The sequence below is a fragment of the Mastomys coucha genome, unplaced genomic scaffold, assembly GCF_008632895.1.
Source record: "Mastomys coucha isolate ucsf_1 unplaced genomic scaffold, UCSF_Mcou_1 pScaffold9, whole genome shotgun sequence".
In the NCBI taxonomy this organism is placed as follows: domain Eukaryota; kingdom Metazoa; phylum Chordata; class Mammalia; order Rodentia; family Muridae; genus Mastomys; species Mastomys coucha.
Window position 1 is genome coordinate 17,547,395 of NW_022196915.1, and position 25,692 is coordinate 17,573,086.

Consider the following 25,692-nt stretch of genomic DNA (forward strand, 5'->3'; position numbering starts at 1 on the left):
TTTTTTAAGATTTATTTACTTATTATATGTGAGTACACTGTAGCTGTCTTCAGACACTCCAGAAGAGGGCATCAGATCCCATGACAGATGATTGTGAGCCACCATGTGGTTGCTGGGATTTGAACTCAGTACCTCTGGAAGAGCAGTCAGGGCTCTTAACCACTGAGCCATCTCTCTAGTCCCCCCGGCTTAATTTTCTATTCCAATCTAAAATTTTTCCTATTTAAACTCTAATCATAGGCCTAGGCATCTAGCTTAGTAGTAGAAAACCTGCTCAGCATATGCTAGGTTCATCCCCAGCACCGCAAGAGTAAATTTTGATCGTGATCCATTAGATTGATCTTTTAAAAAAATATATTTATTTATTTTATATGAACACACTGAAGTTGTCTTCAGACACACCAGAAGAGGGCATCAGATCCCATTACAGATGGTTGTGAGCCACCATGTGGTTGCTGGGAATTGAACTCAGGGTCTCTGGAAGAACAGTCAGTGCTCTTAACCGCTGAGTCATCTCCAGCCCCAGTCAATACTCTTACTGCTGAGCCATCTCTCCAGCCCCATTACATTTATTTTTATCTCTCTTTATGATTTGTAGTTTGAAAAACACTTTGTAAGTATAAATAAAATAGTGGCTTGTTTTGGTGTACTTGTGTTGAAGCCAGGGCCTTACACATGCAGACCATGTGCCCTTACTGTTGAGCTAGGTCCTCAAGCTTTAAAGTTTGACTCTTCTCTAGTTCAAATTCTGTCCTTAAGAATGATTAAGACAGCCGGGCGGTGGTGGCGCACACCTTTAATCCCAGCACTTGGGAGGTAGAAGCAGGCGGATTTCTGAGTTTGAGGCCAGCCTGGTCTACAGAGTAAGTTTCAGGACAGCCAGGGCTACACAGAGAAACCCTGTCTCGAAAAACCAAAAAAAAAAAAAAAGAATGATTAAGACAAAGACCATGTACCCCTTTAAGGCTGTTTATAAACTGTTGTAATGCATAATGCATTCTAGAAATATTCTGTAACTTCCCTACTAATGGGATACCAAGAGTGTTGCCAGATTATTTTTTCAAATTCTTCCACTTGTGTAAAAGTGGTTACATATAGGAAAACACAATTTCCTATTGTATGCTTCCAAGTCACAGGGCAAGAATGAGTAAGTAGTTATTATAATTCTCATGTTATCTCCTTCCATGTCTTGGACTGTGTAAGATACTTCCTGGGTGTGGTAGTGCATACCTTTACTTCCAGCACTCTGGAGTCAGAGACAAAGAGATCTCTTGAGTTTGAAGCTGACCTGGTCTACATAGTATGTTTCAGGCCAGCCAGGACTACATAGCAAAACACTGTTTCAAAGCAAAAAAAACAAACAAAAAACAACCCAAAACAAGAGCAAAAATTCATGAGCTTGTGTCCTGATGCTTTCCTTGTGTGTTCTTTTCAGATTCAGGAATTGTGGGGCTTCAGCCCATAGACTTTGTCGCAAATGTTCATCAACATGCAGTAAATGAGAGACAAGAGGAGATTCCCGTGGTTATTGCTGCCTCTGAAGACAGGCTGGGTGGGACCATTGCAGCCATAAACAGCATTCATCAAAACACTCACTCCAATGTGATTTTTTACATTGTTACATTCAACAGTACAGCAGACCATCTCCGGTGAGCACTGCTTTCCTAACTGAGTCTGCCTCTGGTTGATGTTCTTCATAGGCCCACTGCTAAACCAGGAGGCATTTTACAACATACTATGATATGATATCTTCCTGTCTTACCACACATACACACACACATACACAGTACAAACAGTTTTCCATGAGATTGTGTCATACCTCTGTGGCAGGAGAAATGTTTTGTCAGGAAGTAAACCAGCTGTCATAGTCACACTGTTAATCGCACAGTTCTTTTAGTAATAGGTCTAATGTTTAGCAGTCTGAGTAAGGGAAGCAGTATATGATTTTCTAGTCATAGCTCCTTACAGATATGCATGCACAAAGCACTGGGTTCAATCCCCACCATCACAGAAATGGGCATGGTGGCTCATGCCTGTCACTCCAGCATGTCATGTCACCCCAGTAAGAGGAGGAGGATTAGAAGTTACAAGTAGTCCATGTTTGGCTGAGTGTTCACAAGTCTAGTTTCTGCAGTAGTTTGGTTATGGGAGAAGAGATTGTCCCTTAGATTCTTGGTTGAAAAAGAACTTTGGTGGTAGAAATACCTTCATCTTAAGTAAGGCACCCCTAGTCTTTTTTTGTTTGTTTGTTTGTTTTGGTTTTTTAGTTTTTGGTTTTTCGAGACAGAGGGTTTCTCTGTGTAGCCTTGGCTGTCCTGGAACTCACTCTGTAGACCAAGCTGGCCTCGAACTCAGAAATCCACCTGCTTCTGCCTCCCAAGTGCTGGGATTAAAGGTGTGCACCATCACTGCCTGGCTGGAACCCCTAGTCTTAGAGAAATAAAGAACTTGGAATATCTATTTAGTTCCTAGGTATCTCTTAATTGCATTATGCCACTATTAGAAAAGCACGGAAAGATATGGCTATATACATTAGAAACATGGCCAAATGAGGTTTTTTTTTTTTGTTTTTGTTTTTTTTTTTTTCATCATCAGGTCCTGGATGAACAGTGGTTCCCTGAAAAGCATCAGGTACAAAATTGTAAATTTTGACACTAAACTTTTGGAAGGGAAAGTAAAGGAGGATCCTGACCAGGGGGAGTCCATGAAACCAGTGAGTTCCATGTGTCTTTGTTTCTCCTGGGGGTGTACTTGATTAGAATACCTGGATGACTCTGCCTACAGTGCAAGTAGTTCCCTAGGGACCAAATTTGGGGACTCAAGATTCCATTGACTATTGTACAAATAAAAGCCCAGCTTTTGTATCCTATGCTGATATTTCTCTCCCCCACCCCCTTTTATTGTCAGTTAACCTTTGCAAGATTCTACTTGCCAATTCTGGTTCCCAGTGCAAAGAAAGCCATATACATGGATGACGATGTTATTGTACAAGGTACCAAAGAATGAGTTCTGTTCTTCATCTGGATTCTGGGCTGTAATGGGTTATCTATGGTCTACTATGGTCCACCACCGTTCATTAGAAGTGAGAACAGAATCTCAAGACAAGAGCAGTTATTCATTTCACTCTATCCATTTCAGGTGATATACTTGCCTTGTACAATACACCACTGAAGCCAGGACATGCTGCTGCATTTTCAGAAGATTGTGACTCAGCCTCTACTAAAGTCATCATCCGTGGAGCAGGGAACCAGGTAAATTACTTAGTGCAAATCTCACTCCCTGTGAAAGCTTAATGGGAAGTTTTAAATTCAGTGCTCCATCTTAACCAGTTATTGCTCTCCAGATCACATACCTACTTTTCTATAGATTCTGTAGATTTATGGAGTTTACAACCAAATTGTCCTTGAATGCTCTGCTAAGACAAACTAGATCTCAAGTGTTATTTCTGTAGGATCTGTTGCTTTTGCTAGTAATTTAAGAAGTCAAGCTTAAATACTACCCAGTGACACGCCTTTAATCCTAGTACTTGAGAGGCAGAGGCGGGCAGATCTGAATTGGAGGCCAGCCTGATCTACAAAGTGAGGACAGCCAGGGCTACACAGAGAAAAAAAATTTTTTTTCCTTTACTTGCTTTAAAAACTCAACTTGTTTGAAGCAACAAACATTTCATTTATGTTTTCAGTACAATTACATCGGTTATCTTGACTATAAAAAGGAAAGAATTCGTAAGCTTTCCATGAAAGCCAGCACCTGTTCCTTTAATCCTGGAGTTTTTGTTGCAAACTTGACTGAATGGAAAAGACAGAATGTAACTAACCAGCTGGAAAAATGGATGAAACTCAATGTAGAGTAAGTATATAACTGCCTTAGGTATTAAACCAAACAAAAGCCTATCTAACACTGGTTGGTACTCCACACTAACATGTCTTGTCTCTCCAAGAGAGGGGTTATACAGCAGAACACTGGCTGGCAGCATCACCACACCTCCTCTGCTTATCGTATTTTATCAGCAGCATTCTACCATTGACCCTATGTGGAATGTCCGACATCTTGGTAAGTATAAAACCATCCAGCTGGGTATAGTGGTTCATGCTGGTAATCCTAGCACTTGGAATAGATGCAGCAAGAGTACCGAGTTTTAAGGTTAGCCAGAGCCACCTAGCAGACCCTACATCAAAGCAAATAGCCATTGACTTTCACTAACCAGGAATTGGTGTCTAAGAATACCTCCTCCAAGATGGACTATGGCCAGTATTTTTCCCTTTAGGTTTCTGCCCCTTAGCATGGCATTCTTGTTCTTAATTTGGCATTTTATTTAAGGTTCCAGTGCTGGAAAACGGTATTCACCCCAATTTGTAAAGGCTGCCAAGTTACTTCACTGGAATGGTCACTTCAAGCCTTGGGGAAGAGCTGCTTCATATGCTGATGTTTGGGAAAAATGGTATATTCCAGACCCAACAGGAAAATTCAGTTTAATCCGAAGACATATGGATACCTCAAACATAAAGTGAACTACAATTTAAGCTAAATCTGCCACTCAGGCAACCCTGAAAGACACTCTGCGTGGGAAGATAGCTTGAGTTTCTCTGTACCAACCACAGAAAACAGTTCAGCTGGGTAGAGATCACAGATCTCTGGATGACTACCATGTCTCCATCTGCCTTACCAAATGTTTGCTTACTATATTGCTGACTGACTTTAAGGACAGAATGAGAACTCCAGCACACTGTATCTGGCTGCTGTAGATAGGAACTGTTGTTTGGTTTTAGTTTTGTAACCTGTGGCCTGGTTTGGAAATAAAATCTACATTTTCCAATTGATCTTTTTGCTGCCCCATTTTTAAATTTTTCCAAGACAGGGTTTCTCTATATAGCCCTGGCTGTCCTGAAACTCACTCTGTAGACCAGGCCTGCCTCTGGTTCCCAAGTGCTGGGACTAAAGGCATGTGCCACCACTCCCCGGCCCAAATGTTTTCTTAGCCGCCCCCCCCCCCCCCCCCCCTGTATTTTGTGTTTAACAGCCCTGGTTGTCCTCAAACTCAGAGATTCAGAGATCCTCCTGAGTGCTGGGTACTACCATACCTGGCCATAAATAAATCTTAAAACACATGCATGTAAATACTTGTATTGTTTTTAATTTATGAAGATACATATTTACAAGATTTACAGTTTATATATCATACACCAAACCAATCTAAAACACTGTACAGAGAACATTTTAATGAGTAGAAGTTATATAGTCTGTGTTAAAGTCATAGGCATCATCCTCTTCACTCATTTTATCCAAGGTAAATGATCTGCCAGATGGTTTACCTGTATCAGGGGAAAAAAAAGTGAGATTTTATACAAGAAAATAAGAGCAATTGTGCACAAACTACTTTGTTACTCCCAGACTCACTCGCTGCTGACTGCCCAGGTGACACCTCCCTGGTCTCTTCTACAGGGGCCACATCTGAGATCTCTGCCTGTGGACCAAAAAATTGATATGAAATAGCATGTTAACTTCTCACTACCCTTATAGAGGTAGGATATAGACTTAATCAGTCTTGGGTAGCACTAATTAGGGACTTGTTAACAGTTCGGCTTTAAATACCTGAACTATACAGGTGGTTTCCTTATTAAAGTGTTTTGTTTCTACCTTTGACCCCCTCATTCTTTCCATACTGTACTGCTAGAAATTTTATTTCAGCTTTAACTAAAGAAACAACTTACATTTTTTTCACCACTACCATTTTCTTGATTATCACCATCCTGTTTGTCTTCTGTCTGTCTTGGTGATTCTTCAGGTATGTCCTTTACATTTTTTTCACCACTACCATTTCCTTGATCATCACCATCCTGTTTGTCTTCTGTCTGTCTTGGCGATTCTTCAGATATGTCCTTTACATTTTTTTCACCACTATCATTTCCTTGATTATCACCATCCTGTTTGTCTTCTGTCTGTCTTGGTGATTCTTCAGGTATGTCCTTCTCTTCTAGTATTCCATTTGTCAGGCCCGAAGACCGAAAAAGGATTCTGTTAGTTAAATGAGGGCCCTTGAGGACTAGAGGAAATAAAACTCATGTTAACAGATAAGACCTCCAGCATTCTGTTGTTGTTATTCACTATTGTTACATTCACTCTTGTAACAGAAAAACAGAATTTCACCTTGTATGCTGTGTGCATTATTCTTTTCTAGTTCTTCTAGATTAAAGCCCTTCTTCATGATTGCTGCAATATTCTCATTAAAATGTGGAGAATAATTCCAGGATGCAGGGGGATGGCAGTAGTAACCTAACGAGGCACTGGCATTAAAGACAAGACGTGTCAAACATAGGCCAATCCCTTTATTCTAAGTTGTCTTCTAAAATGCAGATTCACAAACACCTTACCCTGTCCACTCAGACCACAGCAGCTTAGCAGCACTTTCAACATTCGGGCTTCCACCTTTTTGGTGCAGACCTCTTCTCTGAGCAAGTTTAGTAAAGAAATCCAGAGAATCCTTATACTCCGGGACAGTATATTTTAACACCACCTTAAAAATAAAACATGAACCGTCCCTAATCTATGTAGATAAAAAACAGTGGTAGAAAGCTCAAGGGAATTCTTTTACCTGTTGATTATCAGCCTGAGACAGAATGGCACTGGCAGCTTCCAGTGGTCTTAGTACTTCAATGCTTGCTGGACTTCGTAGGGCAAGTGCAGTAGGGGAGTTACAAGGTGAGATAATAAAACACGGACTATCTATGATTGTGATCTGCTTGTCTAAAGGGACCATCTGCATGCTCCTGGGGACGAAAAGAAGCCATGGAATTAACAAAGACACTGTCCATCTGAGGGCAAGACAACATGAAGCTCAGGGTTGGATTGAACAAACTCAGCACAGCAGTTAGGTCAGATCCAATTTGTCATCACTGCTTCATGTTTATGTGAAACCTTAAAATAAGCACTGTTAAGACAGTGCACTATACATACAAACATATTGTTTGGATACATAACATATTAAGGTTATTTCCTTATTTTTTTCCAAGACGAGGTCCAGCACTACTTTGTCTGAAGGCGCTTTCCTCAACCTTTCCAACTCAAGTGTAGGTACCTGGGCCTTTCACATGAATTCTCGTAGCCCAGTACCAGCTACTTTCTGGTCACTGACAGTTCCATTTACCTTGTAAGTCCCATGGAAACTCCAACATTGCAAATCCATTCTTGTTTTAAGCTATTAATGATGCTGCTTTTCCCCACATTTGGGAAACCTACAAATAAAACAAACTCAGATTATGTTTATAAACACATTTTCTAGTAGTTGTCTTACCCATAACAGGCAAGTGTTCTACCACTGAGCTCTTAGATGCCCATGTCTTGGTGAGGTGAGTTAACACTTGAGAACAACCCCTTTCCAATTAAACAAAGCTATTCACATTCACAATGTGAGGTCCCTAACCAAGTACGTAAGTGGTAAAGGCTGAAGGACACGCACCAATCACTCCAACCTGAATGTCCTTTCCACAGGACTGCTGAAAACCTCCAAGAAGCTTCCAAAGGGATTCTTTGCCACAGCAGATTTTACTTTGGAGTGGAACAACTTTCTTCTTTTTTATCTTTAAACATAAAAAAAAAAATTACCAAGTGGAATCAAAAAAGGCACCAGAGTTCATCTCACAGAAAAACCACCGGCCTCTACTCCCTTTGCGATGATCTTTAATGAAATCAGAGTTGGATCTTAATGTTTTTCACTTTCATCAACATTTTGTATACTCATCACATTTCAATCATCACAAATCTGAAGAAACCCATATTTCCCCCCACCACTAAAAACAGTGTACCTTGAATGTCTTTCTGTTCTTTAAGTTTGTTGAGGCTTTGAATACCACTGTTGGCAATTCCTTATTCAAATAATTTAGCCAGTTCTCCAAATTCTCCTTTGGTACTAGATCTGAATTTGGAAAAGACAACTTCAATTCAGTGGTTTTAAGACTAGTGTTAACTATTGATTGTATTAATCTGCATTTCACCAATGTTTTGAAAGGAATTGAAGGGAAAGGAAGTAAACTTCTTACCATGCTGCTTGTGTCTTGAGATGTTACATTTCCATTTCTCAGCCCCCACAGACCCATGTATTCCAGGCCGGAACTGAGAATGACCTTCAATTTTGGAACCTCCCTTTATCCCCTCAGTGATGGGATCACAGAGGGATACTATCATGCTTGGTTTTATGTGGTGGCAGGGAACAAACCACCTTTTCTGAGTACCAACTGGGCCACTTGTGAATACTAGCATTTCTAGTATTGTTCACTCAATCTAGGCACGTCAACTCATGCCTGTTTCTAGAATTTGTTACCTAATTGGCACCAATTTTCTAAGCCTAACAGTGATTATAAGGTACATTCATACACTCTTCTCTACAAAATATCTTTCCCTTGTCCCTTATATTTATTGAGGCTTGAATAGCACCGCTAGCAGTTTAGCTAGTTGTCCAAATTTTTCTTTCTTCTTGGCTCTCTTCCTGGTGCTCAAACCCACCCAGATGCCTAATCATTTGATTTAATATTTTACCCCACCTAGTAACTTATCTTGTTCCCCAGTTTAGAGCTGAATCTTTGTGTGGGAGTATATGTGGCAAATGCTTACATCAGTTCCTATATAAACTATGGTGGTTATAGGAACTCATAACCAAAGAAGGCTAAATATTGAAAAGCAGAACAGAAAAATCCAGGTGAATAATCACTTGCAGAAACTATCTCTCCCCCAGGTCTTTGGCCACCAGAGTGCACATTCATTGGTTTTGAGGTCAGAGTTGGATCTTATCAGTCTTCAGTGATAATCAGACTGTTCGATTATTTTCCTCATACCTCACAGTGCACAAAATAAAGGAGATTCTTTAATAATAACTCACCTGACTTATTTAATACAAGTACCAGCTTTTTACATCCACTTTGGATAACAGCTTCTTCTATTTGAGGACACCTGCAACCAAGAGGATCTCTGGCATCCAAAACTTCTAACACAATGTCTGAGGCTTCAATCACCTGTCAAATAAGAAACCATCAGAACAGAATTCCTTGTTGAGTAGCACCCTCAACTTGGACAATGAGTCTAGAAGACAAGACCTCATGTCTGCATTTTACTATAAAGAATGTTGACTCCATCATTTCCTAGACAACAAAGTTGAACAAATAACTTTACCCAGCAGCTTCTGATAAAACAGCCTCCAAAGTAGAAGCCTGATCAAGTCAGAACATATAATCTACCCAGTGAGTCCTGTAGGTTAACAAGCCTTTTAAGAAGGCAGTTAGGTTAGCTTGGGAAATGCATGCCAGGATTGGGGAGTTCTAGTAAGCAAGTGCATTGAGAATCTAATGCACACCCTTTAGACTTCAACAGTTTTTGAAGAATTCCCACTTTACGAAGCACCTGTCAAGGAATGACTCCTGAGTTTCCCAAACCTCATTACCATTTTTGACACTAACCTAGCCTAAGGTACCTTTTTAAGTTCCTGACAGTGTGACTTCTTAGGATTCTGCTTGCCTGCTTTAGCTTTCTTTCTTTTGGGTTCATCAGATTCCTAAAAGGAAGAAAAAAATTAGAAACAGCAGTTGTTACCAGTATATTAACATTTTCCACCAATTACTATAGGCAATATATTTTAAATGGATATGACAGCCTACATTTTTATTACTCCCAAGAAGCCCACTAATTTTTAAGTAAAAATAACCTTACCTCCTGAGTTTCCACATTAGATTGCTCATCACCAGGGTTAACTTCAAGCTTTCTTTTCCTTTCTTGCTCTTTTTGTCTATCAAGTTTCTGCTGCTGTTTTAGTTCTTCAAGCTGTGTCAGAGCCATGAAATAAATGAATGAACAGGTGACTGATGGAGGTGTATTACTTCAGAAACCACATATACTTATACCATTCTAGTGGTACTGCAAAAATTACCTGCTGTTTCCTTAGCTCAGCTTCACGAAGAAGAGCCTCTTTAAAGGGAGCACTATTTGGAACTCCTGGGTCCTTCCTAGGCTTCTTGTGACCCCGTTTTTTAGCTTCCTTCCTTAATTTTCGATGATGTTCTCGGACCTATTAAAAGACAGATCTATGAGAAGGTTCAGAGGCATTGGCCTAGCATTCACAAAGCCATGGGTTCAATCCTCAGTATTGTACAAAAGAAACAACTCACCCTAAAAAAAATACATAACCACTTAGAACTTAGGGAATAAGCCAGTGTAGCCACAATTTATAATGGACATGAAGCACCCTAGAAAAGCAGAACTTCAATGGGAACTATACAGAGAATATGTATACAGAAAACAGAAAATGTCTCTCAGAAGCTCTTTGTACTTTAAGCTTTCTCTCACCCTGCACTTTACCACAGCTGTAGCCTGTCCAATCCAATATCATGAATAGAGCCTTCCCCATGGAAGAGAGGATGAGAAAAGCCACCTTAGCAATCCATTTGCTATGGGTCTCCCAGGAACACTTACCTTTTTTTGGATTTTATACCGCTTATGGCAGGTCATACGTTTACTTGCTTTCTTTAACTCTGCCAAAACAAAGAAAAAGACTATACACTTGAGCAACACTCCTTTGTTTTAAATTTTCTCAAATCACCTATATGGATATTTTGATCTCTCTTGTCAGCACACCAACCATGTGCATGCAGCGTTCTTGCAATGGAAGCCACAAGAGGACTTCATTACTTGTCCCTCTATAGATAGCACTGAGCTGCCACGTGGATGGTGGGACTCAATCCTGGGTCTTCACTCCATCCTCAAAACGTTTCATTTACTTATTTTGTGTGTAGATCTGAAAGCAATTCCCAGGAGTTAGTTCTACCCATCACGTGAGTTTGAGAGTAAGGCAAGTGCCTTTATGACCTTAGTCATATTCCTGGCCCTCAAGAGATTGTTTTATCGGGCCATGGGGCCTACAAAAATAAGGCTAGCCTGGGCAGCATAGATCTTGCCTCAACCTTCCCTAAAAAATTATACAGGGTATTTAACAGAACTATATACACCACAATGCCAGTCAATTTGACTCGGTAGATCCACAGCTTTTGGAGGAAAGCACTACAAATCTCAAGAAGCAGTAGGTTTCTTTTTTGGATTCTTAAGCCATGGTTTTAGCCAGCCCAGACTGGCTGCAAACTTTCTGTCTTTTTGCGTTATCATTCGTGTACATGATTAGGGCTCGTGCCACCAATGCCGGGCAGTCAGTGGTTCCGAATAGTTCTAGGAAAACGCCAGGCCCGAAAATAGGCTCAAACACATTAATAACAGAAATCTGGCTGTTTTCTCCCTAAGGGCCTAGCTTTCCTCCTACCCAACAGGCCAAATCCGGGTCTGGGCCTTCCAAGCGTCAGATCTACGAAGAACTGATCAATGGCCTACGGAGAGTCCTCTCCCTACAGCCAGAAAGTACCACTTGCGCGTTTCGCTCCCGACCCCACTCACTCGGCCTCTTCATCCTGGCAGCGGACGCTTCGGGAGCTGAAGAGATCTCAGCTCCAGCGAGCCTTCTCCGGCGCCACGTGCGAACTGGAACTGCGGTTCAACGTCACGCGATAAAGGAACTGCCGGAAAGTGTGTCGGGGCTTGGCCGCGTGCGCGCGCGCACACACTGTCGCACAGAGTCGGGATCGCTTGGCGGCCACGGGTTGGATTTACGGCAGCACTGGGAGGGGTGAGGGCGGTAAGGGCGGCGGGTGCCGGAGAGACGGCCGCGGCCAGAGGAGCAATAGCAGCCGTGGCGGCCACGGGGCGGGGCTCGGCCGTCGGGGACCGCGGCCGGGGCTGCAGGCGGCGGAGCGGCGGGGTAAGGCCGGGCCCGGGGCGGGCGGGGCCGCCCCTCCTCGGCCGGCTGCCGGGCCTTTGTGTCGGCCCGGACGGACGGGCGGGCGGGCAGGCGGGCGGGAGCCGCGGCGGAGGCCCCGCCCCGTGGTGCGGATGCGCCGGTCGGGCAGGGCGTGGGGCGGGGCACGGTGGCGGGCCTCTGGACAGGCCCAGCAGCCTGGCCGCACCTGCCGCCGGGACAAAGGCAAACCGGGGCCCGGAAACTCCCCTCGCTGCCCTTTCCCGCCCGTCGTGGGCCGGCTTCAAAGCTGTCAACGTTTCCTTTAGCCCCAGAACCAGTGACAGGTCGGGCAAACTCTTCTTTTTTCTCTGCCTCTCAAGGCCTTTTTTTTTTTTTTTTTTTTTTTTTTTTTTTTGGTTTCTTGTGCGTTCGGCAAAAAACTCTATTGAGTTTTTGTTTTTATTTTTTCTCTTTCCCAATGATTGCCCAAACGGAATATATATATATTTTTTTTTTGTCAAGAGAAACTTGCTTATTTACAGGCTAGGTATTTAAGCTTCTTATTTGTAACGTCACGACGAGTTAAGTGTTTTTAAACTATATTTTCTGGTTTTAAAAGTATTTTCCGCTTCAAAGTTTTGTTTTCTGAAGAAGTGAGTCTTATTATTTTAAGAAAATTTGATTTGTAAGAGGGGACAAAAATATAAAATTCCTGGAAAACAAATGACAAATACACAATAGAATGGATGTTGAAATTCTAGGAATAACTATAGAAGCATGTGTTGGAATACGCTATCTTAACCCAAACTTTTCAAAAATTACTTTAGGAGCCAGGCCCAATAGAAAACACCTGTTCTAGCTCTTGAGTTGGGAGTATTGCAAGTTCTAGTCTCCTTGGGTTACATAGTGAGACCTTCCGGTAAAACAAAAAGGTGGTTATAAGTGTCTTTCTTAACCTATTTGGTTGTACGTTTTTTTTTTTTCCTAAATATAATTCAGAAGCATATTGGACTCCAAATAGATATTGAAGAACACAGCTTTTGCTTAGTTGTTTTTAAGATCCAAAATGAAAGATTGGAAAGTATCCTTGTTTATCTTTGACATGGCCTTACTTTGTTGCTAGATTTACCTCAGACTTACGGATCACCTGCTTCAGTCTCCCTGAATGCTGGATTTACAGGCATGTGCTACTGCTGGAGGGTGGGGGAAGTGAGGATAGTACGTTTTGAAGAAATGTTTGGGATCAAAACAGTAACACCTGTGTGTGCAGATGCACCTTAGAGCGTGAAATGTGGCTCAAATAATAGTGCACTCCCCAAATCCCCAAAGCTATATACCCGTCTAACAGAAGACATCAAACATCATGAAGGAGAATGCTCACTTGGTAACCTTCTCTTCGTTTTTATATCACTCCATTTATGAGAAGGGTAGTTGGATTGTAGTGTAGGTCAGCTGGTAGAGTGTCTGGTATATGCACAAAGCACTAGGTTCAGTTCCTCAGTACTGTGCAAAACTGGACATGGTGGTACGTGTTATCCCAGAATTTAGCATGTAGAGGTTGGAGGCTCAGAAAGTTTAAGTCTTGAGTTCAAGACTAATTTGGTACATATGAGACCCTGTTGCAAAGAGAAAAAGAGAGAAAAAGAACAACAAAAGACAACAACTAAGGAGTAGATAAATATTAAAGGCTCTGAGTGGCAGTGATAAAGGTGGTTTTTCTGTGAGAAATAGGATGATAATTGCCTACTTGTTTTGGTCTTTGAATCATCTTTTTACCAAAAGTTTTGTTTTAAGTATTTGTTACAATGCTAAATATTGCTAAAAAAAAAGCCACAGACTACTAAAAGTTAGTATGTTGTCAGGTATTTGGCTATACTAGATACTTGGGCAGTTCCATATTCTTAAGTACTCTTTAAAAAACTTTGTGTATGTATGCCTGTGTATGTAGAGGCTAGAGATCCATGGCATTGTCTTTCTTTTTTTTTTTTTTTAAGGATTTATTTATTATATGTAAGTACACTGTAGCTGTCTTCAGACACTCCTGAAGAGGGAATCAGATCTCGTTACAGATAGTTGTAAGCCACCATGTGGTTGCTGGGATTTGAACTCAGGACCTTTGGAAGAGCAGTCAGTGCTCTTAACCACTGAGCCATCTCTCCAACTGGCATTGTCTTTCTATTGCTTTTTTTTTTTTTTTTTTTTTTTTTATATTAAGATCTACTCATTTTTATCTTATGTGTATGGATGTTTTGTCTCCATGTATGGCTATGCACTATGTATATGCCTGGTGCCTCAAGAAACCAGAATTACAGATGTTATGGTTGCCATGTGGGTGCTAGAAGTCTAATTCAAGACCTAAAGAAGCATACCCAGTGCCCTTGACCTCTGAGCCACTTCTCCAGGCCTACCTTATTTTTGAATCAAGTTCTCTCATTATACCTGGATTTGCTGGGGTTGACTAGGCTGGCCGCCAGCAAACGTCAGTGATCTGATGTCTTTACACCTCCTCTGTACCTGTAGTGATGGGGCCAGAGGGCCATACAGAAATGCCTAGCTTTTCATGTGAGTCCTTTGGATCTGAACTCAGGCCCTCATGCTTGTATGACAAGTACTTTGACTTTGCTCTCTCCCCAGACTAGTGTCCAGATTCATTGTCAGACTCTTGGATTTTTGATTGTAAATAAGGCCATCCTAACATCTGAAATTAAGCCCCAGAATCATGTTTTCTGCTTATGGATAAAGAAATAATGAAATAGTATTTAGAGACTTTTTAAATGATGCAGAATTTTGTTTTAAACATCTCCTATGCATTTTCAGAACACTTAGTTTATATCCAGCACTAGTTTATAGGATGGGATACAAAAATAAAGAGGACCCTGTTCTTGTGCCTAGGGAGCTTAAGATTTGGCTTTGAAATTTTAAAGTAATTTCATGTGTGTTATTTCTTCACTGCCAAAAGGCTATAGGTACACTTTAGTGTTTTCATTTTGGGTTTTTATTTGTTTGTTTTGAGATGACATTGAACTAATACTTCTGTCTCCACTTTCTTAATGCTAGTATTACATGTGCGCACCACCATGCTCAGTTCCATGTGGTGCTGGGATTGAACCTGGGGGCTTTCAGTCTGCTAGGCAGCCACTCTTCCTACTTAACTGTTTACTCAGCCCTTGTTTCTATTTAAAGATGAAGAAACAGATCTGAGTTGGGGTTTGGCTAGCATTGGACAGATAATTAGAGGTGGAAAGTCTGACTTCTAAGTGTGGATCTATTGTTTCTTTCACGTTACATGTTAAAATGTGTACTTTGGATAAGAAAAAGAAGTCCTTTTCTTGTATCTTTTATCTTTTGAAAGTATATTAATGATTAAAGGATCTGGGCTGTTGTATCATCTAAAATTATAATATATTCAAAACTAATAATTTACATTTTTGTCATTTGTTTTCCAGTGCATTATAAAAAGCAGTCATTTTGAATTGTGAAAATAATTGAAGACTTTTTAAAGCCCTGCTAAGCATAAATGCTGTGTCTTTCCAGTGCAGATAGAACTTTTTGGAAAGAAATGTTTTTCTCTGATTCTTGGGTGGAGGGGAGGAAGAATTTTGTAGAGTTTGCTCTCATGAGCCGTTCTTGGTTTGTTCCAGCTTGCCAACACTTGGTGTCACATGTGAGCCTCCCACATGTGTTCACTCTCCATTCCAGCTCTGTGATTGAACTCTGCTCTTATTGACTAGGGGGCACTTGGGCAGGCATGCTTCATTCCTGGAATTGACAGTCATTTCATGTGAGTAAAGGTGAAACTCAATGAGACATTTCTAAGCATGTGGAAGCATTGGGTTTTTAAATGAAAGAAATGTCAGGTGCACCTGAGAACTGACTGATGTGCCTGTGTCTCTCTCTTTAGCAATTCTATTTGACTGTATGTTTTCTGTCCATAACTCATTTATACCCCTATTTCCCCTTTCTCTGCCTTGTTCTTCTCTTTCAGTTCTGAATAGACTAACTGAGTAAGCCCTTATAAAGCCCTCCCTTCTCTCACTGGCTTCAGTTGGCCTGCAGACATAATGAGGAGATTGGCTTTTCGAGGCGCTGGTTGTGCTCTGGTAAAGCTGGTAAATTACTGATTATCTTCACCCTTTCCTGTTTCTGTCTTTCTTTACCTTTTCCCTTCAACATTCTGAATTTTTGTAATAATTCTTCCTGAGTCCCTCTGTGTTTATCAGAGTGTTTCCAAGGATTAGTCCTTAATTTCAATAAATTATGGAATTGTGGCCAGTTAGCAGTCTTTTATAAACAACAACAGAACCTGGGTTTTCTTGACCTAAGGTTGTAGAAGCTTTTAACCACTCTTAGTCAATTTCAAACTAATATACTTGGTAATAAACCAATGCCTAAAAGAAGGAACATGATCACCGTGGGTTCTATTTTAAACAGTGTGTGGACTTTAGTTCAAAGCAAGAGATAGGAGACCCCTTTTGTTTCTTAGTTGCTCAACGGAGTTTTTGTTTGTTTGTTTTGTTCTTGCTTTCTATTTCCTGGAGATCCTCAATTTTCTTTCTGTAGTACTGGCAGCCACTAGTCTACTGTTGTTTGTTTAGTTGAGTGACTTTTTTTAGTTATTGTTACTTTTGGCTTTAGGAAAGTCTTTTGAAATTACAATGCACTATTTGATACTACTGTTAAATTATATAAGCATTGTAGGACTTCCTTGGGTCTGTACCCTTTACCTATAGTAATTTATTTCTGTGGTTGCATTTCTTACATTATAGCCAAATGTGTATGTTGTAAAGTTATGTTAAAAATAGTTTATTTTTCTTTTTTTATTTAAGATCGTATGTAGCCCTGGCTGACCTAGAACTCAATATGTAAACCATTCTGGCTTTGAGTGCACAGAGATTCCCCTGCCCCTGCCTTTCTTCTCAATTGCTGGGATTAAAGGCTTGCAGCTCTGTGCCTGTCAAGTGTCTTATAGGATTGGGAAGGCATCTCAGTAGGTAAAGAACTTGTGCAAATGAGGATCTGACTCTGGATCCCCAGCACCCACATAAAAGCCATTTGTGGGTGGCAGTGTCTGGAGCCCCTTCACTGTGCAGAGGCACTGACTGACTAGATAGTCTCCAGGGTTAATAAACAACCCTTTGTCCAAAGTAGATGGAAGGTCATCCACCATCAATTGTTTGTGTTTCTAAGTGTCCACATTATTCAAGAACCCATGTGTGTCACGGGTTGTTCCAGATCATCTAGTAAGTCTTAAGCTATCTTCCAAAATCTGTGAGTGTAGTATAGTCACTAACTGAAAGGAATACTTAATAGAAGAGTTCAGTGTACAAGCTGCTATTTCTTCCCAGATATAACAAAAGTTACATTGTTTCACAAGGGTATTTTTATGAATTCTGCTTTAAGTGGGTAATTCATTTCCAAGGTGTTAATTTTAGGGTACTTCTCCAGTGCTAAAAAGTTTACTGGTCCATCCCCTTTGTCTCAGATGCTGTTTCTTGGTTTCATTTTCTACACTGTGGCCATTGAGGTATTAGTTAAAATTGTAAGTCATTAAGAAAAACAGCTGAGGTTGCTAACTCTTTGTAGTGACCTTAGAGTCCCCATGTTTATCTGGCTGCCTCAGGGTCTTCGAGATCAGTGCTTCCAGTATACTGTTAAAGACTAGAGGACTGGAAAGATGGCTCAGTGTTTAAGAGTGCTGGCTGCTCTTCCAGGGGACCTGGGTTTATTTCCCAGCACCTACTTGGCAGCCTACAGGCATTTGTTCCTCCAGTTGCAGGGGATCTGATACACTCTTCTGGTCTCCTCCAGCATCAGGCACATATGTGATGCAGATACTTACACAGGCAAAACACCTCTACACAGCAAAAATAATACTTCTTTTAAAAAAAATGACTATACATGAATTAGAAAGCCACATTCCAGGATAAATCTGGAGCAAGAAATGGTTGACTAATTTAGAATTATAAGTAAAAGGCTAAAAGTCATTGAAGTCTAGGGCTTAAATTAACAAAAACTTAGATTCTAGCACATGGGAAGGAGAGGCAGGTGGATTTCTGAGTTCAGGGCCAGCCTGGTCTACAGAGTGAGTTCTAGGACAGCCAAGGCTATACAGAGAAACCCTGTCTCCAAAAAAAAAAAAAAAAAAAAAAAAAAAAAAAAAAAAAAAAAAAAGAGAACTTAGATTTAGTTCAATTCCTCTGGGGAAAAAAAACTATTAACTATCTTAAATGAACAAGAAGTTTGGTTATATGTGCCCAGCTGAGAGTTTGTTGACATTGTTGAAGATTAAATATAAGAACTTGGCTAATTATTTCTTATAGAAGAAATTGGATTCCATGGGTTCCAAGAGAAGAAGAGCCACCTCTCCTTCCAGCAGTGTCAGTGGAGACTTTGATGATGGGCATCATTCTGTGCCTACACCTGGCCCAAGCAGGAAAAGGAGAAGACTATCCAACCTTCCAACTGTAGATCCTGTAAGTGACTAACACTTCATGGCTTCTGCCTGCCTTCCCAAGTACTCCTACCCTTCCTCCTTTGAAGCAGTTGAACAACTACATGGCCATTTCCCCCCCTCTGGTTTCATAGATTTATAGAAGTATATCTATAGCCACAAGTCTTAACAGTAAGATACCATTTAATATTTTGAAGTTAAAATATCAGTACATTGTGTTATATATCCGTTCAACCAAAAAAAAAAAAATATGTGGTGAGGGGCTAGAGAGATGGCTCGGCAGTTGTATGTGGTAAGCATTTATATGTGTCTTGGCCGGAGTGTAGAGGTGAGTGGACAACTTGAGGGAGTCAGGTCGTCTTCTTTTACCATGTGGGTTCTAGAGATCCAGCTCAGGTCAGGATTGGCAGCAAATTGTGAGCACTGTTCAAGTTATTGAAATATGGCTATATTTGAGGCTATCTCCATTTTCGCATGAAACATACATCCCAGTGTGGAATATAAACAGTGAATAAACTGCAAAAAAGTACTGTACTGGCACTTAGTAGGACGTTCTAAGACGAAGAGTTTATGATGGGGGCGGGAGGAGTTAATGAATTAGCTTAGTAGGTTAATGTGCTTGCTTGAGTGCACAGTCCTCTTGTATTAGACTCTCAGTACTAGAATTAAAGTTGTGTGTCCTTAATGCCCAGCTTAGGTGGCTTTATTTTTATTTTTTTTTGATTGGATATTTTATTTATTTACATTTTAAATGTTATCCCCTTTCCAGGTTTCCCCTCCACAAACTCCCTATCCCATGCACCCTCTCCTTTAGCTGGCTTTTAAAATTTTTTTTCTTTAAAATTTTTTTATGAGTATGAATTTTTTCCCCTGTATGTAAAGGCACTGTGACCTTGGAGACCAAAAGAGGGTGTCAGATATCCTAGACCTCGAGCTATAGGCAGTTATGAGCTGCCATGTAGGTGCTGGGAATCAAACTCAGGTCCTTTGAAAGAGCAGCTAGTATTCTTTTTTTTTTTTTTAAGATTTATTTATTTATTATATGTAAGTACACTGTAGCTGTCTTTAGACACTCCAGAAGAAAGCATCAGATCTCATTATAGATGGGTGTGAGCCATCATGTGGTTGCTGGGATTTGAACTCATGACCTTCGGAAGAGAGTCCGTGCTCTTAACCTCTGAGCCATTTCTCCAGCCCGCAACTAGTATTCTTAACCAGTGAGCTATCACTCTAGCTCCAGCTTCCATTTTTTTAAATTTTTGTAGATTTTTTACTTACTTTATATATGTGAATATGTGACACACTAGAACAGAAGAGGGCATAGGATCCCATTACAGATGGTTGTGAGCCACCAGGTAGTTGCTGAGAATTGAACTCAGGATAGGACCTCTGGAAGAGCAGTCAGCAAGCACTCTTAACCACTGAGCCATCTCTCCAGCCCCCCAAACCTTCATTTTTTTAAGTTAGATTATTTTTATTTATTTTTTCTTTTTCTTTTTCGAGACAGGGTTTCTCTGTGTAGTCCTGGCTGTCCTGGAACTCACTTTGAAGACCAGACTGGCCTCGAACTCAGAAATCCACCTGCCTCTGCCTCCCAAGTGCTGGGATTAAAGGCGTGCACCACCACCGCCCGGCAAAGATTTATTTATTATTATATCTAAGTATACTGTAGCTGTCTTCAGACAGCCCTGGAAGAGGGTGTCAGATCCCATTAGGGATAGTTGTGAGCCACCATGTGGTTGCTGGGATTTGAACTCTGGACCTCTGGAAGAGCAGTATGTGTTCTTAACCACTGAGCCATCTCTCCAGCCCGCTAGATTATTTTTGAACAGAATTATATAAACCAGTAAGCTGATTTAGTTTAAAAGAAAGTCAGAATCAGACATGGTAATGAATACCTGTGATCTTAGAACCAGGAAATGAAGGTGGGGGACACGGATAATAAAAGTTACAAAAACTTAAGAGTATTTTCTGATGCAAGAACCATGGATGTATTCTGACCTCAAACAACCCCCCCCCCCCCCCAAAAGAAAGCAGGATCATTATTTTGTCCCATTGTATACAAAACTTATAGCTAAATAATGCTCTCACAGGATATGATTTCTTTGTGCCACATTCAGATGTGTTTAACAAGATAAATGTGGCTTTTTGTTTGCACTACATATTCATACAGGCTATTCAAAGACATTCATGCTAAAATGACTGGCTTATAATGACATTTTCTCCTTTCTATACTGGTATCTTAAGCACCCAATAAAGTGTTAAGTATCTTTAAGTATTGGTATGGAAATCTCATATTTGCCTATTAGTAGATTACTGGAGCCATAGAGTAGGTCCAAGCAGGAATGGTATCCTAAAAGGTTGTTGGGGGAGTTTTAATGGGCTATGCATGAGAAGCCTTTAGCAGAGGCCCTATACTGGACATTCAAATAATGGTAACTGTTGCTGTTCTGTGCTTTTTATTAAATTATAATTTTTTTTTTTTTTCCGAGACAAGGTTTCTCTGTGTAGCTCTGGCTGTCCTGGAACTCACTCTGTAGACCAGGCTGGCCTAGAACTCAGAAATCCACCTGCCTCTGCCTCCCAAGTGCTGGGATTAAAGGCGTGCACCACCACCGCCCGACATTAAATTATAATTTATGCATTTAAAAAAAAGTATTTTCTGTTAGTTTATTTATATATTTATTTTGGTGTTTTAAGGCAGGGTCTTACTATATAGCCCTGGCTGGTCTACAACTCACCCTGTAGAACAAGTTGGCCTTAACTTAGAGCTACCTTCTACTTCTGCCTCCCAAACGCTATTTTTACAACCATGTCCTTTCAGAATATATCAGACTTGAGATCCCATTGGGTAATTTGGAGGTTTTCCTTTTCTTTTCTATTTTCCTTTTCTGGAGATGTTTTTATTAAAGAATTGTTGATAGGTCTTCATTAGCTGTTGTTTGGTGATTCTTTTTTCTTTTTCTCCTTTGTGTAGATTGCTGTATGCCATGAACTCTATAACACCATCCGAGACTATAAGGATGAACAGGGAAGACTCCTCTGTGAGCTGTTCATTAGGGCTCCAAAGCGGAGGTAAGTTGAGAAACTTACATATAAGTGGGAAAATTTGACATAGGGTCTAAAGTTAAAGTGTTTGGTAATGAAGCATTCTTTCATAAGGAATGGGTTAAGTCTGGGGCTCAATTTTATTCTTTTTTGTTTTTTAATCTTTCAGTTTTATTTCAGTTTATTCAAGATATTTATTTACTTATTTGTGTGTGTATGTGTGTGCATGCTACATTGTGCATATGGAGAAGTTGCAGGAGTTGATTTTCATGGGTTTTTTGTTTGTTTTGTTTTGCTTTGTTTTTTGAGACTGGGTTTCTCTGTCCTAGACCTCACTCTGTAGACCAGGCTGGCCTCGAACTCAGAAATCGCCTGCCTCTGCCTCCCAAGTGCTGGGATTAAAGATATGCGCCACCACCGCCCAGCTTTCATGGTTTTTAATGTATGTAGGTTCTGAGATATTTTCAAGTATATTTATTTATAAGCATATCTATATTCCCTAGCTCTTTCCACTGGCACAGCATGAAATGAGCACATAGAGCACTCATCAGAAACTGGGATGATACTGGAGAACTGTTTGATGTCAGGAAATAACCAAGTACATGGAAAGTGATGAGAACATGTTAGAAGAACATAGAAAATAGATACTGTCAGCTGAGCCTGATGGTTCTTGCTTATGTTCCTATCATTCAGGAGACTGGGGCAGGTGGATCATGATTGGGAGGCCTGTTTGAGCTACATAGTAAATTCTAGGTCAGCTTGGATTTTTTTTTTTTTAAGATTTATTTATTTTATTCATGTGAATACAGTGTAGCTCTCTTCAGACACACCAGAAGAGGGCCTCAGATCTCATTACAGATGGCTGTGAGCCACCATGTGGTTCCTGGGATTTGAACTCAGGACCTTAGGAAGAGCAGTCAGTGTTCTTAACCCCTGAGCCATCTCTCCAGCCCCAGCTTGGATTTTATAGTGAGACTCTGTCTCAAAACATGAAAAATTAAAACAAGTATAGAAGCTACCCTAAAAGGACATCTACTTGCCAGACATTGAAGCAGTTTGATAATAACATAGGCCGTATGTGGTAGCATTGAGAAGTAGGTAGATATATGTGAATTCAAGACTAGCTTGGCCTACATAGTGATACTCAGGACAGCCAGGGCTACATATTTGCAACCCTGTCTCAAAAATAATAATTGTTGCTATCATTATAGCCTTCAACACATTTGGTAAAGTAGTAACTTGGGAATCCATATGAAAATAATAAATGAATAAATTGAAAATTTGACTAAGAATGGGCTTTCTGAGTGTATTTCTCTATAAAGTTAAGAAAAATAGAGAAACCTGGCAAACACTGTCATGATCAAATGATCAGAGGTAACCTTATCAGATTAATAGAATGAGGCAAAACCTTGTATGAGCTGGTAAAATTGTGTGAGATATTGCCACATCATCTCTGCCAAACTCTGTTCTGTAAAGAACAGGGCTGTGTTTTCAACAGGAAACCAGAAGAAACACTCCAATTGAGTAATGCTTTATAAAATAACTAGCCTGTAATCTTCAAAAATATATAAAAATCAAGAAAAGCTGAATAGCTATTTAGAATGAAGGAAACTTAAGAAAATAAAATGAAAACAGGATTTCATTTTATTTTATGTACTCGATTTTTTTCACTGCGAAGGACAAGTTTGGAATAGCTGGCAGAATATAAATAGGGTGAACAGATAAGATGGTACTGTAGCCAAGTTTGTTTCCTAGTTTTGAATAGTGGTCCCTTGATTGTATGAAATCAATACTCAAACATATGTCAGTACTTACTCGGTTGTTTTGGAAAATAAGTTTTTCAGGATGTTCTTAACATTAAAAATACATTTTTTAACATTTATTAATTTTGTGCACATGCTCATTCAAGTGTTCATGTCTGGAGGTCAAAGAACAACATGGAGGAGTTGGTTTTCCTTCCACTATTTAGCTTCTGGAGATTGAACTCAGGTTGTCAGGCTTAGGAGCATGCACTGTCTTTCTCTGTTTAACATCTTGCTGAGTCATGATCTTAGAATGTTCATGACAGACTTAAACTTTTTTTTCTAAAGCAGATATACATAATGGCAGAATGACTATAAGCTCTCCAAAGACATTAAACCATCAATGACCATGATATTCTTTGACTGTGCTCACTTTTCTGTTACACATCTAAAAGGGAGCTAAATAACCCTGTGGGGAAACTGAGAAAGTATTCACTCAGATCATTTTTAGGTTTGCTTGCTTTGTGGAACTCCTCTAGAAAAAAAACCCAGAAAATAATAAATGTCATGAGCCCCAAGAAATTATCTTAGGAACTTAATTCTTATAATTGTCTCAGGTTCTTTTGTGTCCCTCTGTGTCTCTCCTTTTCAGGATATATCTCTTGTCACTATCCTAGGTTTCCATCTCTTTCCCCCTTTGGTGGTGTTGAGGGTTGAACCAGGGCCATGTTCATTCTAGACAAGGACCCTGCCACAGAGTTGCATCCCTTGTCCCCACTGTCTGAAGTTTGTATTTACTATTCTTATACCATTGTGTTTAGTACAGTTTTAGATCTTTGACATTTGGTAAGCATCTGTCTCCTTTCTAAGTTTATTAGTTGACTATGAAACAATTTAAGTAATAGTACATGGCCAGAAAAGGCTCTGTGATCACTAAGTGAGGAAAAATAACCCATTTTATAAATTTTTTTTAGGACAGGGTCTCATCATATAGCTCCAGTTGTCTTGGAACTCACTGTGTAAACCAGGCTTACCTCAAACCCACAGTGATCTGGCCACCTCTGTCTCCTTAGTACTTGGGATTAAAGGTGTACCACTATGCTTGACTCATTGTGTAATTTTAAAAAAGAACTTTGAATTTTGTTGTAAGCCATTTTGGAAGTGAGGAAATCTTATAGAAGATACCATTCATATAGGTTTAGTTCTGGTACCCTTAGATACTTATTTATATTTAACCTTAGCTATTTAGCATATAAACCTGATCATCAGTGTTAACTTAGATTTTTTTCTTACATGATTTTTTTTTTTTTTTTTTTTGGTTTTTCGAGACAGGGATTTTTTGTGTAGCCCCGGCTGTCCTGGAACTCACTCCGTAGACCAGGCTGGCCTCGAACTCAGAAATCCACCTGCCTCTGCCTCCCAACTGCTGGGATTAAAGGCATGTGCCACCACCGCCTGGCTTCTTATATGATTAATATGTATTTTGAAAAGAGAGCACACCTGCATCTTGCTTTTGGTATTTCCTTTTAGTTCTAGTAATGAAGGAGAGTCTCTTGGGGAATTTGTAATTAGATTTGTTACTTCATGTGTTGGATATTATATGGATAGATATGAAATAAAATGTTTTATATTCTTTGAATTAGTGTCATTAAAATATACTTAAATTATAACAGAAATCAACCAGACTATTATGAAGTGGTTTCTCAGCCCATTGACTTGATGAAAATCCAACAGAAACTTAAAATGGAAGAGTATGATGATGTTAATCTACTGACTGCTGACTTCCAGCTGCTTTTTAACAATGCAAAGGCCTATTATAAGGTAAGAAAGCATTGATTTTGGAAAGTATCTAACTTTATAATTGTCTGTTTAAAAAAATCTTTTGCATTTTGAATTTTTATTGATTTAATTTGGGAATACTATATAGGTATAAGCTGACCTTGAGCTTCTGATCCTCTATCCTCTATCTTCAAATACTAGGATTATAGGTACATGCATCATGCTTAGTAACTTAAAAAGGTGTGTGTGTGTGTGTGTGTGTGTGTGTGTGTGTGTGTATGAGTATTTTGCCCATATGCATGTAAGTGCATTATGTATATGCAGTGACCATAGCAGCTGGAAGAGACGGTCGATCCTCTAAAACAGGATACAGATGGTTGTGAGCTGTTGTGTGAGTCCTCAGAACCAAACCCTAGTCCTTTTTAAAAAAGATTTGTTTATTTTTTATTTACATGAGTACACTGCAGCTGTCTTCAGACATACACTAGAAGAGTGCATCAGATCCCATTACAGATGGTTGTGAGCCACCATGAGGTTGCTGGGAATTAAACTCAGGACCTCTGGAAGAGCAGCAAGTGCTCATAACCATTGAGCCATCTCTCCAGCCCACCCTAGTCCTTTATAAGAGCAGCCAGTGCTCAGATAAGTAATAGTTTCTCTCATTTTTGCTAATGTTCAGTTTTGGTTTGTGTAGTTGGTTGGGGCATTGTTTTCTTTTGTTGAGACAGGGTCTCAATATGTAACCAAAGCTGGCTGCATTACAAACATTACTGGCTTGCATTTCTTTCATTAGTAAAGGGACAACAATTGTATGCAGTTTTTTGTTTGTTTGTATTTTGTGGTTTTTTTCGAGACAGGGTTTCTCTGTGTAGCCCTGGCTCTCCTGGAGCTCATTCTGTAGACCAGGC

At 40.0% G+C, this 25,692-nt stretch overlaps 3 protein-coding genes and 3 non-coding genes across 54 annotated transcripts in view; 2 read left to right on the forward strand and 4 right to left on the reverse strand.

The window, feature by feature from the left end:
• Window positions 1-4,820, forward strand: part of Glt8d1 (glycosyltransferase 8 domain containing 1) — a 14,619-nt gene extending 9,799 nt beyond the window's left edge. For all 5 annotated transcript variants that reach the window (XM_031361711.1, XM_031361712.1, XM_031361713.1 and 2 more), the window contains 7 exons: window positions 1,436-1,649; window positions 2,596-2,713; window positions 2,908-2,992; window positions 3,139-3,251; window positions 3,683-3,849; window positions 3,941-4,053; window positions 4,321-4,820. In XM_031361711.1, coding sequence (XP_031217571.1) covers window positions 1,436-1,649; window positions 2,596-2,713; window positions 2,908-2,992; window positions 3,139-3,251; window positions 3,683-3,849; window positions 3,941-4,053; window positions 4,321-4,511 — 1,001 coding nt within the window. In that variant the 3' untranslated portion in view covers window positions 4,512-4,820. The remainder of the gene's footprint in view (window positions 1-1,435; window positions 1,650-2,595; window positions 2,714-2,907; window positions 2,993-3,138; window positions 3,252-3,682; window positions 3,850-3,940; window positions 4,054-4,320) is intronic.
• A 288-nt stretch (window positions 4,821-5,108) lies between these two features.
• Window positions 5,109-11,570, reverse strand: Gnl3 (G protein nucleolar 3). 3 transcript variants are annotated; one of them, XM_031361847.1, is made up of 15 exons: window positions 11,425-11,570; window positions 10,456-10,514; window positions 9,914-10,051; window positions 9,697-9,807; window positions 9,461-9,541; window positions 8,873-9,005; window positions 7,803-7,912; window positions 7,457-7,577; window positions 7,145-7,232; window positions 6,593-6,767; window positions 6,372-6,514; window positions 6,148-6,284; window positions 5,712-6,043; window positions 5,398-5,464; window positions 5,109-5,312 (listed from the first exon to the last, which is right to left on the reverse strand). In XM_031361847.1, exons 1-15 carry the CDS (start codon window positions 11,435-11,437, stop codon window positions 5,218-5,220), a joined length of 1,803 nt encoding a protein of 600 aa, XP_031217707.1. In that variant the 5' UTR covers window positions 11,438-11,570; the 3' UTR covers window positions 5,109-5,217. The 3 variants fall into 3 exon arrangements, with proteins under 3 accessions (XP_031217707.1, XP_031217711.1, XP_031217708.1); XM_031361848.1 differs by lacking the exon at window positions 5,398-5,464 and having other exon boundaries at window positions 5,111-5,312; XM_031361851.1 differs by lacking the exons at window positions 8,873-9,005; window positions 9,461-9,541; window positions 9,697-9,807; ... (1 more) ...; window positions 10,456-10,514; window positions 11,425-11,570 and adding an exon at window positions 8,037-8,866.
• On the reverse strand, window positions 6,826-6,905 carry LOC116085544. Its single transcript, XR_004116629.1, has one exon. It is a non-coding gene; the product is annotated as a small nucleolar RNA SNORD69 (small nucleolar RNA).
• LOC116085546 lies at window positions 7,675-7,754 on the reverse strand. Its single transcript, XR_004116631.1, has one exon. It is a non-coding gene; the product is annotated as a small nucleolar RNA SNORD19B (small nucleolar RNA).
• Window positions 8,755-8,831, reverse strand: LOC116085542. The gene has a single exon (XR_004116627.1). It is a non-coding gene; the product is annotated as a small nucleolar RNA SNORD19 (small nucleolar RNA).
• Window positions 11,571-11,629: 59 nt separating the features above from the next.
• The window catches only part of Pbrm1 (polybromo 1), a 109,335-nt gene continuing 95,272 nt past the window's right edge, over window positions 11,630-25,692 (forward strand). For 8 of the 43 annotated variants that reach the window (XM_031361820.1, XM_031361822.1, XM_031361833.1 and 5 more), the window contains exons 1-4: window positions 15,826-15,873; window positions 18,085-18,237; window positions 21,193-21,290; window positions 24,679-24,826. In XM_031361820.1, coding sequence (XP_031217680.1) covers window positions 15,826-15,873; window positions 18,085-18,237; window positions 21,193-21,290; window positions 24,679-24,826 — 447 coding nt within the window. Of the gene's footprint in view, window positions 11,786-11,946; window positions 12,109-12,159; window positions 12,312-15,405; window positions 15,546-15,749; window positions 15,874-18,084; window positions 18,238-21,192; window positions 21,291-24,678; window positions 24,827-25,692 lie in introns of those variants that run through there. The other 35 variants (XM_031361800.1, XM_031361805.1, XM_031361810.1 and 32 more) reach the window with 23 other exon arrangements.

What these genes read in the sequence shown, in the direction of transcription:
- Gnl3 (XM_031361847.1), bottom strand. An exon ending in CTCAGGCTGATAATCAACAG is followed by an intron (nt 6,515 to 6,592) that starts GTAAAAGAATTC and finishes TTTATTTTTAAG; the next exon opens with GTGGTGTTAAAATATACTGT. An exon ending in ACCTGGGCAGTCAGCAGCGA is followed by an intron (nt 5,313 to 5,397) that starts GTGAGTCTGGGA and finishes CCCCTGATACAG; the next exon opens with GTAAACCATCTGGCAGATCA.